The 13,054-nt window shown below is 41.8% G+C and overlaps 1 protein-coding gene across 1 annotated transcript in view; it reads left to right on the top strand.

The window, feature by feature from the left end:
- Positions 1-13,054, top strand: part of tns1a (tensin 1a) — a gene marked incomplete at its 3' end in the record, with an annotated part of 120,580 nt that overhangs the window by 53,016 nt on the left and 54,510 nt on the right. The window contains exon 4 of the mRNA XM_082525346.1: positions 10,922-10,960. Coding sequence (XP_082381472.1) covers positions 10,922-10,960 — 39 coding nt within the window. The remainder of the gene's footprint in view (positions 1-10,921; positions 10,961-13,054) is intronic.

The raw sequence follows: 13,054 nt of genomic DNA, 5'->3' as shown, positions 1-13,054 counted from the left end.
GCCTAGGACATCAAAAGGCATGTACCATTTCTATAACTGATGTAACCAAAGCTGGGTCACCAGTACTAAAACAGTGGAGTGAATAGATGGATAAACAGCACTACTGTCCAGAAGACAAATGTGTCAATTTGATCTAGAGTTAATTGCCCCTTTAAATTGATCGTAAGTCTCAAAGGAAAATGTTTTTCTGCTTTCGTTCTCTTGCCCTAATCCTCCTATCTTTTATTTAGCATAAGGTATAAGTCTGTTTTCCCTTTAGGTTTATCATGTTTTGACTTATCAGAGAAGTGAAACTTTCATGGATGTCACTGAACTTTATTTCCCAACTACAAATTCCTCTCAGATTTCTGTGCAGGTACAGCCTTTATTTTCCTATGTCATGCATCAGAGTTGTTTTCTAGATCGAAGATGTTATCCACTGTAAGTGTGCCTGGTAGAACCAGTGTGATGCATCAGCTCTCAAGTATGTGCTGGGAAGTATTATAAAAGCAGTAGTGACCAGAGAGGATGGCATTTAACATGTAATCCCACAAGAGGACGTGGCTGAAATAGCAACGACTCGGCATGCTCGCTTACTTCTGTCAATAAGTGAGGGGCTAGAGAGGAAAACCCAAAAGCAAGTTTAGATTAAAAGGAAAGTTCACTACCAGAAAACACAAACAATCTACTTTGAGATTTACTCTGTAAGGAGAGTGCAGACAGATGCATAAACTGAGGCCTAATTTATAGCAAAGGAGTGTTCACCAATTCTTCTAGTAAGCCTATATTTCATTGCATTTTTCTGCATGTATATCATTGATTTTGGCTTGGCGTTGTTTCTTTATTCTTGCTTCACTGTGCCATTAGTGGTTAAACGGCATCCTGCGGCCACACTTAATTAAACAGGAAGTGATAGGCAAACGGTGTAAGGAACAGGCACATTTGCACGCTCCAATACTGGCGCAGTCCACTAATGATGAAAACATGATTGTTTTCGACCTCCACAGAAGCTCAGTCTTTGAAGTGTTATTGCATGTTATTAAATCTGTGCCAAATGTGAAACCTCTTCCACTACTGAAGCCGCGATCAAATGACCTAACCTTTATGGTGTGCGATCATACCCCCTGTGTGTAAAACTCCAAGATGGACTTTGATAGTTGGAGGTTTTCACCCTGTGTCCAAAGTGAACCACAGTTGCACATCTGATATTCATCACTGCTATGTTTAATGGGATATTTTGTCGTCTGCAGCTTGCAGTGATTGGGTTGTAACCGTACAAAGGGGTGATGTAGCCAAGCCACTCACTGTGGGTTGACCATGATCAAATAGCTGCTTCCTCGGAGATCCATGGTCTTTGGCCTCCTGCTCGTCCACTCAGGCCTCAAACATAACATCAGCATCTTGGTTTCGAGGTGAAATAATGCAGTGCCTTCTCTGGTGAAGGCAATTCAGTGAGATGGATCTCGTAAATAACCTCCTGGGTGTTGTGGTAAACTTTGTCTGAACCATTTAGGGTTGACGCTAACACTTATGCTTGTTGGACAAGTTTTACGCTTACTTATGGTGTGTTAGCCATGTGGTAGTGATTTTGTTCTCGTGTACAAAAGAAAAAACTTGTTCTTTTGTTATTCACGAGATTTAAACAGTGGATTTGGCATGAAAAAAAATGGAAAGCTGTCGCTTGATGGATTTCGTGTTTTCATCCTGTCACGGTCTGATTGTTTGTTCAACCATCACAGGATGGTTTTCATGGAAGCTTATGTTTGTGCGATGCTATCAGGCATTGATGGAGTGCAAAACAGCTGGTGAATAGCGTGTTTTACTTTGCAAAAACAATTATTTAGACGTTCTATGTACACACCACCCTTTTCCATCCTGTTTGGATTCTCTCTGAAGCTGTTCACCTCAGACTGAAGGTTTTCAAAATGTCCTTTTCCAAATTTAGATATCCACTGAACAGCTCAGTCAAAATTCCATGTTTACAAAGTGGATTGTCCATTTTAAAGGATATTGAATCATGACTTTGATGCAATGGCTCCTATAAGTGATGGAGAGCATTTTAGTGACAAATTATCCCCATGCAGTATTCTCCTTTGGCAGCAGCGAGTCCTTTATTTTGCCATTATTTTACTACAGTTTGATTTAAGTCTCCTTTCAGATATTATTTAACCACAGGCGACGTTCAGTGCTGCCAGCAAGCCGCTGCCAGCAACACAGTGCCACCCAGTTGAACATGGAGCATTACACACTTGACATTATGTCAAAATGTCAAACCGGGAAAGCAGGAACATGCACTCCAGCATCACAGGACTCAGCGGATTTATTAGGCCTCCAAGTAAAACAGAAACCCAGCCGATGTATAAATCCCCCCAAAAGGCCTGTTTGAGCTCCAGTCCTTATTTGGCCCCCGTTTGGAAAGTGAAGAATTTAGTTTCTCAGGCAAACTGCCATCGATGCGGCAGTGACTCTTGTGTGGGCAGAACGAGTGCTCGAGGAATTTTGAATGTGGTCAGACCCATGGCAGGCTGATTTATTGGAGCCAATGAGATGATTTATTCACAGTGGCAAAAGCATGCTTTCTGCCATCACTTAGGATGAAGTAGATGAACCAAGATCACAGTCATTATCCCTCAATCGGAGAGGCAAAAGGGCAAAAAAAAAAAAAAAAAGAAAGACAAAACACAGCAGCTCCAAGTTAAGAGAGTCAAAAAGTAAGAGTAATGAAAAATGAAAAAGGTGAAACAAACGATGCAAAAGGTGCTGAGTAAATTACTGGCCAGTGTTATACTGCAATCATGTTAGACACCTGTGCAGCTTCCCATTAGTTGTTTCTGTGTTGACTATTTGTCCAGTGATAAAGTGTAAAGTGTGCGTGTTAGTCCCCATAGGGAAATAGTTCCTCTGCATTTAACCCATTCACCCAGTGAAGCAGTGGGCAGCCGCCAGTGCAGCACCCGGGGAGCAGTGTGTAGGGACGGTACCTTGCTCAGGGGTACCTCAGGGTAGCCGTTCAGTGGAGTCGAACCCCCGACCTTCCGATCATGGGGCCACCACTCTACCTACTGAGCTATCCCTGCCCAGAGCTAAGAAACCTTACCTTAGACTATTTAGACCTGGAGTCTATTTGGAGGATGCATTTGCAGTGGAAAAGATCCTAGTTGGTGAAATGGTAGGAAAATAAAAAGGCTGAAGAGTCAAGTTTAAGAGTCAAAATAAGAAACACTACATACTGGAAACAGAGTCATTTTACAGACATTGTTTAACCTAATCTATTGCACTGTGTGTAATTAAGAATGATTTTAAATCTTTTAAATCACTGTCTTTTATAAGCAAAACATATTTTAAATGCTGCACTGTGTATGTCATTGCACACAGATTGGTTTGTGGTGGCTAATGTTAGCAGTGCTAGCAGCTAGCATTCTTTCCTTGCGTTCCACCATGTAGTTATTTTAAGTCGCAAAGACAGAAATATCTGCTTGTATATTTTAGGTTGAGACCAAGTACAACCATGACAGTGAGCTTACGTACAACCATGATTTTTCTGTAGTACTGAAGAACTGCACTGGTTTCTGCTGCTGTCATTTGTTGCGTTACAATGGAGAAAAAGAAGAGATGCACCAACTGATAGGGCTGCAGGCTCAACTAGAAATACTTGACAAATTAACTTTTTAGATCCAAAAGTTAACTATCAGTACATTAAGAGAACACGAATAAGTAATTTAACTCACTGCTATTTTCTGGTGCTGAGTAGCAAGAGCAGCAACATTTAGTCATGTGCCTGATTACTTGTACACATCCATAATGTGCAGTATTTATCCTACAGCAGTCTGCAAAGGCACATCCACATGGTCACAACAAAATGGATGGCACTTGGATATCTAAAGTTCCTAATGTTTAATGAGTTATGATGGATGTGGAAAATATAAAAGTGGTGTAATAAGAACTACTTAGCTGCAGCTGTCTGTGGGCACATCTGTGAGCAAGTATGATCCTGCCCTTATTCTTCCTCTCTTCCTCTTCCTCTTATCAGAGGATGCTTGTTCCAGCCTGTTTGATGTTTGTCAAACCGATTGAAAAACAGCTCATCACTTTCCTGCTCTGAGTGCTACGTGTTTACTCATTATACAACGATTCAGCTCGGTGGATTGGGTTTGAGAGTCTTTCTTTGATATTCCAGGTTCTCCATTCCCATATAAATCCTCCTTGAGCAACACTTTTCTGAAATCATTACAGCATTTGCCACTCTATTGATATGAGGCAAAAGGAGATCTCGAAAGAGAATGGCAGCACCATGAAGGTGTCAAGTCTCATCTGAGATGCTTGATTTTTGTAATTCAACAGCCCACCTTAACCTCTGTTCACTCCTCAATAAGACCTCTTAGCTGGGGTGGGATTGCAGAGGGACCCCAGTGGCTCAGTTGACTCCTTGTTCTAGCTCAGTAGCTTCCCAGACACCCCTCGTGACTTGACGTGATTATAAGCTCCCTGTAAACCCACTTTGACCCTGTCTTGCTGTTGGAGAGTTCTTTGTGGTCTGGTGCTTTGTAACTACCCAGTCGAACTGAAGAAACTTGTGCAAAGGCCAACGAATGCTCTTTGCTTGGTCATGAGTACAACAATGGACAATGAGTTACGGTCTTTTTAAGATCATGTAAATTCTGGGTGGGGTGAAAATATGATAACAACTACAGCATAGCATGAATCCCTTGAAATCGTCCAGTTGCAAGGAATTTTTTAGTGTAAGTGATCCGCTGCAGAAGATGCATCGATAAAGAGAAATGATCAGATAAACGGGTTTCATTTCTCAGGCATTACAAAAACAGCTAAATGAGCTGGATAATTTCACAGATTTTGAGATGGAGCTGCACAAACAATCACTGATGGATGAACCTCAGGTGTTAGTCTGGCTGGATGCTGCGCGTGTGGTGGGGCCTTTCTGAGATTCCTGTGCTTTACCCGTCTGAGCTGGTAAAAACCACGTGAGACCTTCCAGCTGCAGCTGCCATATATGGACGAGGTAGCTATTCTTTCACTTTCTCACATGGTGATCTACTGAGGATTTTCAGTCTCACGGGGCCGCAGTATTTGAAGGAATTTGAGATGAGCAGCTATGAAGGTTTTGCTTGTAATTTCTTCTCTGCCAGCAGTGTAGTACCTCCTGTACACATGTGATTTCCGACAGTTTGGTGTCTGGATGTAAGCGTTTGACTCAAAGTCCAAATCCTTCTAAGCTTTAGATCAGTGCTGGAAGGAGTCATCACCAGGACAGAACCTGTGAGCTGCACATAAAGGCAGACATTCTTGGGCTCAGTGACGTGTAGCATCACCAGCACCAATTAATCAATAACAACATCGTCTTCTGATATTAGATGTCCGGTACAAAGCATAAATAGGTCAACTGCCGGGGAGTTCTGTTAGCATCTAATAGAATTGGGATAGGTGTTGATTCCTCATTTTGTTGAAGTCCACTAGAGTTACATGCAAGCTGCTTTTTCACCTTGAATCTACCCTGTGTATAACAGAGATAATAAAACTGCTGCAATGATGCTCAAAAAACTGTGTAGGCGTAAGAATCACTAAAGGCCTATATACAGGCTGATGACTAGGGATGGGTATCGTTTAGGTTTTATCCGATACCGGTGCCAAATCGGTACTTTTGAAACGGTGCCGGTGCTCAAACGGTGCTCAAACCGGTGCTTAAAGAATAGAGAACACAAAATTGGTCCAAAAACCTCTCATGTTCAGCTGTTTTTTGTAAAAAGATAACAATGTTAGCCTTTTCTGCAGCTATGGGGCATATATGGTATCACTCTTAGCTGGAAGCAGTGCTTAAACAATGGAAAAAATACAAACTTTGTCCAAAAACCTCTCATGTTTAGCTGTTTCCCTCTTTTTCTTTGGTCATTTTAGCCTTTTTGGCCAGGGTGAAGGGAGTATCTGCCATCAAACAAGAAGACAGCCGCATGTAGCTATGATGGTGTTTGCTAGTTCACCTTACATGCATTAATGTAATAACGTGGTTAGCCTACTCAACGTAAATTACACACGAACAACATTAAGCTACTCACGCAGAGAAGAACGGCTGCTGCTGCCATCAAATACGGCGCATTTCTCGGCTTTTAAAAAAAAAACGCTATGCGTCGCCAGGTGTTTCATCGGATTCGAGGTGTTACTTCCTTTGACAGTATCACAGTATCAGCTTAAAGCACTTGTTGCAGGCTGCTGATTTTGCATATTTTGCTGTGAAGTACAGCCAGACTTTTGACCGCTTCGCCTTGGGCATTTTTAATCTGTAGCTCTGCATAAAAGAACGTACGTACCTGGCCCCGCCTACTGTCCTCGGAAACGTAAAATGATTGGCTAGAAGTGTATCACAGCTCAGGGAAAAAAAGCACCGAAATAAAGCACCGAAATGTGCGCTGCTTTTCGGTCTGGTTACTACCGTTTATGTCAGAACCGGTGCCATCATGGCACCGGACACCGGTACCCATCCCTACTGATGACTACACCAATGTCAGTAAAATGCTTACTGACATTTTAGAAAAGATACAAATTTATGCCTTTAAAATAACTTTAGTTTTGATTTACACAATACACATGCAAAATCAATGTAAACATAGTTAACCATGATATGGTAGGGCTAAACTTGGATTCGGTAGTACCAGATAGCCATCATCTTGGTGGTTTGAGGCAAATAGAAACCGTCTGAAAAATACACAATTTGTCTTTTAAAGAGATTTTAAGCCTTCAATCAGGACCACAACAGCCAAAATAACATCTGCAGCCTTACCTATTTACAGTGCTGTGAAAAAGTATTTTCCCCATTTCTGATTTTTATAAATTTTTTGCATATTTGTCACATTTGCATGTCTTAGATTACTAAAAAAACTTCAATATCAGACAAAGATAACCTGAGTGAATACAGAATGTTGCTTTTAAATATTGAATTCCGTTATCAAGGAAAAAACACTATCCAAACCTTCCTAGCCCTGTGTGAAAAAGTAATTGCCTCGTAAACCTAATAAGCAAGCTCTGTGACTAGGACCTCTTGGCCCTTTTCAACTCTCCACACTGAAAGCCTGGGGCAGGTGGCGAAGCAGCAAAACAGTTCAGAGCAGGCGTCATTGACAACATGAAAGCGATTAAGCCAGACAAAACATGAACGAAGGAAGGCGGTCTTCAAAGCAGGGTGTTGTCAGCAGTTCACAAATGATTTGTGAGATTTGACAAGAAGAGGCTAATGTGGGCTATCATTTAGATCAGCTGATCAGCCCAGAGTGTGGGCTGATTTTAACCGTGTGGCTTTCCTGATATGAAAAGTCTTACCGTATGTAAGACAACCTGGCAGTTAGTATAATAAAAGGCTGGTAACAGTGTCTCTACAATGTGGTATGGTCAGCTTCGTCTATAGATGACCTGCTTCATGCTTTTTTTGGTAGCACTGACTGGTGGATTGATGCCTTCACATTGCACATTAGCATGCTTTGGGTGGGATCTTTTCTGCTGCGATGTTATCCCGCTACTGTATTCTGATATGCTTGATGATAGCATTACAAAGTCAATGAGTCCTTTGTTTTCCCAGAGCAAACTAATTATGGCCGTTTCCTTCCTGCCCCCGTCTGCTGTATGCTGATAGCGCGCTCTCATCTAAGCCCTCGTAAACATCCGTCAGCTCACAGCGCACTGGCATAGTGGCTGCTGCACGCACTTAATTAACCATGCATGTATCTGTACACACTAAAGTAAATACAATCAGATGGACGTCATACAGCTCGCTGGAGAGGTGCCTGTTTATGCATCGTAATCAGTGATTTGTGGTGCAGAGGGTAACACAGACTATTAGGGGACATACTTGCCTGCCATGAATACTATGGACAAAATGTTTTGAAACCCAGTTTAGCCTGGGATGCCCTGACTGCTATTTAAAGATGCTCCATGTGACACTGCAACATCAGGAAAGCAATACGGCTCTAATTTTGAGGGGATAGTATAATTAGGCTACAAGTGATACTGTTGCTTGGGAGGTCTGGCAACAGGTACTGTCCCTTGGCTCTGCATTTTTTAGTACTGGTGTAGACACATTTGTTGTAAATCCTGCTGTTGTTTACTGAAAGGAAAACATGATGTTGAGCATAAAGTGGGGAATGATGCTGAGACAAAAAGGAGCGGAAACCTCCAGCTGCCCGTGAAGAGAAGTATTTGGATGGTACAAGAATTTTACGCTATGAGGGCAAAAAAGGGAGTGGATCATGAAAAGAAAATCTCCAGCAGTACCAGCTCAGGTCAGGTCTCATGCAGTAGTTCTGGTGCTTTGATTATGTTAGTAATGCCTTACCAATCAGCCAATCAGAACCTTTTTTTTAAGAGGGGCAATTAGAAGACAGGGGCAGGACCTATAATGGCTTGTTTCAGACGGAAGCTATACTAAAGTTACATATTAATATAAGGATTATTAAGCAGAAATGGCTAAATAAAAAGTGTTTAATTGTCATTTATGCAAAAAGTCTTGAGCCACCTCTAATTTCTTTAATATTAGGGAAAATGGCACATATGTGTGGTCAGTATTTGGTGTGACCACCTTTATTCTTTAGCACAGTGTGAACTCTCTTAGGATGCTTTCTTGTCACGTCTTTAAGTCACCTTCAGGAATAGTTCTCCAGGCTTCTTGAAGGGCATTCAAAGATCTTCTTTCTTCTCCACCACACGAATCCACACACCAACATGCTCGTAATCCAATGCAGGAAAGAGAGCAGCAGGTCTGGGGAGACTGTTCACACAGAGAGAGAAAAATCTCAAAAGCCAAACTCACTCACTCACGAAGTATCACGAAAGCTAGGAACTAACACTAACGTGTCTCATGCAATCATCCAGCGATGACAGGATCTGAGCCCCAGCCTTAAATAGCCATGGAGTAATCAGCTGTGCAATTAGAGCCAGGTGCATGGGCCAAAGGCAGGACCCGACAGTGAGACCGCCCAGGCAGAGCGACAAGGGGGAGAGAAAACCACCATAACAAATGTAGCCTCGCGGGGCCAGCCGGGCAGACACAGGGACCATGACACAATAATGTTGAGGTCCGGGCTCTGGGGAGGCCGATCCATGGCTGATACTGCTCCACTGTGGTATGCTTTGACTGTATTGGCAGTGTGTTTGGGATCATCGTCTTAAAAAAATGAAGCTGTTGCCAATCAGATGTTTTCCAGATGGTTTTGCATGGTGGAGCAAAATCTGATGGCACTTTTCTGTATTCATAATTCATTAATTTTTACAAGATCTCCAACACTAAATGTGGTTTCATCTCTACATCAGACCTGTTGTCACTGATTTTCAGTCCAGGTTCTTGTGTTATTTTCCTTCCTGAGGTTTTTCTCCCCTTTTTTCTCCCCTTCATTAAGTACTGCTTCTTGACAGCCACCCTTCCACTGAGACCATTTCTGATGAGGCTTCAGTAAGCTGAAGGTCCAGATGCATCTTTCAGGTCCCGTGTTAGGTCTTTGCTGTAGTTTTCCTGTCTCTTAAAGACAAAACTTTCGGATACTGTTCATCTGCTGTAGATATCTGTTTGGGCCTGATGCTTCTTTTTTGGTTTTCTTCCTCAAATTTGTTAAGGCTATCCCGAATACAAAATGCCAAGTTTCTGACATAACACTGGTTCATCCCTTGATTTAGGAGCCTTTTTTATATTTCAGTGGTTAAAATATCAGTATTACGTGTCTTAACAAACAAAAAACATTCATCTGAAAATGGTCAGATACAAAGATGGTGACTGAAAATTAGTCAAAAAAGCAGCCAATGTCTGATAAAGCTTCAGAAAGAACTATTGCCTAAAAGCGCTTCAAAAAAATTGTTTTTAAGCCTTCTTCTTTTGTCCTAGATGTTTCTAGTTTCTGGAAAAGTTTTTTTAGAAACTGTTTTTTCACTTTTTTCTTTTTAAGGAGATACTACAAACGATGTTTTTCATCTAATAGCTCCTTGGGAATCACCTTGTTGAAAAAAAATGCTATTTTATTTTATTCATGTCAGAATATGGGATCTTTGGCATCTTTCACAGATTCAACAAAAGAAATGTGAACAAATGATGTGTTTTGGGAAAGGGTGCTCATAGCAAAGTGCCTAAATGGTTCTTTGCTAACTTTTCTGTTATGTGGCTGTTAAGACTGCTTTAGAAAATTACAAGAATGTCAGGCTCACTGGAATCAAAAGAAGGAAACAAGGGGTGGCTCAAGAGTTTTGCACATGACTGTAGCATGCCGAATATTATACACTGTCTTTTGTTTTGAAAGGCAAAACTGTTTGTCAGTCAGATACTTGTGTACAATTCTGTTTCATGTAGTGCATATAAGCTCACTTAGGCTAGTGATGGTGGTAGTGTGTAACCTGGATTTCTGCCATGATATCTGAGTTGTTATTTAACACAAGCGAAACCACTTTGTACCGTGTTTTCGCCTGGATTCTCGTATACAGACTGACCAAGAAAAGCGGCATGCAAAATAAATGATAGTCATACTATAATGTAATGTGTTTATCCATGTGGGAACTGAGTGTAATGCAGTGTTCATTAGTTTTGTGGTGTTCTCTGGAAGCATTCTCTCAGTGTGAGTTGACTGTGAAATGTGATTTTTGCTTGGAATAGATATTTCCCACACAGAGGAACAGTCAAGGGTGCTTTCTTTTTTATAGGCAGTGGTTATTTCTGTTCTGTTGGGAAACACTCAGGCATTCAAGAGGAAATATTCAGAGATGTCTCTCCCCCGCTGTCTCTACAAAAATAAATGCAATTCTTACAGTAGTGTTTTTAAAACACAATTTAAAGCACTTCAGAGAACTGAGGACACTAGCTGAGTCATTTTTCTGCTTCTACCCTCCTTTACTTACCTATTTTTTACGCACTCTCCTTAAAAGTCAGACATGACTTCAGCTGGTTTCTCTCTTTCTCTTACAGGTCACCACATCATGTCAAACAAATACCAGCTATGAGCCGGTGAGTATGACATGTGCATGCATGTGTTTCAGCAATCTGTGTGTGTGTGTGTGTGTGTCAAACAAGACCATTAAGGAAACATTTAAAACTCCTGTTGACCTCTAAAATCCTTTTCATAAATTTGATGGCCCTTCCTAGAATTGTGTCAGAGCCACACACAGCTCTGTGAGGCCGTTGCTGGATGTCAACTATAAAAGCTTCCTCTCATCTCATAAATGCTGTTTGTACAAGGCAAACCAACTCAAACTGTGTCCTGTAGAGGCGATAATAGCAGTTGGTCACAATCACCATGTGACTGGCAGATCAAACCTAGCCAAAGGTAGAAAATTAATATGCAAGCACAAAGAACTATTCAGCCAATATGTCTGCCAGGAGCACTGGGACATTTCTTGGTGTCCTGATTGTTTTGTTCTGCCATGAACATGAAGATGACCTGGTATTCCACTGTAGCAAGCAGTGATAAGTTGTCAGAGTTCAGGCATGAAACTCACACACTGTCCACAGGCAATGACAAGACACGACAGGCAATGCATGCAGTGTCTACTGTAGGGGTTTCTTTGCAGACAGATTGACCAGAAAAATGCATGGTTTGAAAAAAAAAAAGTTAGAGTAGAACGTGAGAAATAACAATAACAAGCTAAAGCTTGTAATACTATATTTTAAAATATATAATACTATATTTTGTATTCAAAATCAGTTTAATTAAAGATCTTGAACATACTGGTGGATTAAAAATTACAGAAACATAAAAGGTTAATTTGGTAATATCCAGTGTTGTTAATTTAGGGCAGATGTGCCATAAACCTTAGATTTAATGGTCATCTGACAAATTTGTTAAGCAATGTATGTGCTGTGATTGGTGTTTCCTGGCCAGTTTTTGCAGGGTGTTTAGCTGTCTCAATGACTTTTCTAAAAGATAAATATTATAACAAGTTTGTTACCTCATAACACAAAACATATACTTGTAACACTGACAATAAAACATTTAAGTCCAAGACGAAATGTGCTTGATGCATTCTTTTCAAGTTAATTGCAAAGCTGCCCAAAATGTTTATCTCATGTTAGTGGTTTTCTTCTTCACTGCCTCTCATGACAAGGTGTCAGTTTACTGATAACTTATCGCTACCTGTGAATGAGTGGGAGTCTGCAAAATCATTGGCACATATGTCCGCCCGCATGTTTAAACATGAACAAGAAGGAAATGAAACCGGGGCTCCGTCATAGTGTGGTTGTGTCACAGGGTCCTTTTTAAGAAATTTTCTAGGCTGTCACTCCTGTTCTCTCACTATGAACTTTAAAGAAGTCCAGACGCTTTTCTTTCCAAGCTCCTTAGACTGTGATGACCTGAATGACTGAGAACCTCCATCCATCCATCCAACCATTCATTTTCTTCCGCTTATCCGGGGCCAGGTTGCGGGGGCAGCTGTTGTAGTCTAGAGATATAATCTCTCCAGCGTGTCCTCCTCCTGGTGGGACATGCCCAGAACACCTCTCCCAGCAGGCGCCCAGGAGGCATCCTTGTCAGATGCTCGAACCACCTTAACTGGCTCCTTTCAATGTGGAGGAGCAGCGGCACTACTCTGAGTGGCCGAACTTCTCACCCTATCTCTAAGGGAGAGGCCAGCCACCCCTCGGATGAAGCCCATTTCTGCCGCTTGTATCCACAATCTCGTTCCTTCGGTCACTGCTCAGAGCTCGTGACCATAGGTGAGGGTAGGGTAGGTACTGTTTATCAACCGGTAAACAGAGAGCTTCGCTTTTACACTCAGCTCTCTCTTCACCACAACAGACCGGTACAGCATCCACATCACTGCGGCCGCTGCACCTATCCATTTGTTGATCTCCCGCTCCCTTCTCCCATCACTCATGAACAAGAACCTGAGATACTTAAACTCCTCCAGTGGAGTGGGCACTCCACCCTTTTCCGGCTGAGGACCATGGCCTCAGATTTGTAGGTGCTGATTCTCATTCTCACCGCTTCACACTCGGCTGCGAACCGTTCCAAGGCGAGCTGGAGGCCATCACAGCATGAAGCCAACAGAACCACATCATCTGCAAAGAGAAGAGATGAGATCCTGAGACCACCCAAGTGAA

This window comes from Aulonocara stuartgranti, assembly GCF_965226115.1.
Source record: "Aulonocara stuartgranti genome assembly, chromosome: 23".
Classification (NCBI taxonomy): Eukaryota; Metazoa; Chordata; class Actinopteri; order Cichliformes; family Cichlidae; genus Aulonocara; species Aulonocara stuartgranti.
The sequence above is the reverse complement of the archived record's forward strand: the minus strand, read 5'-3'. Positions and strand labels throughout refer to the sequence as shown.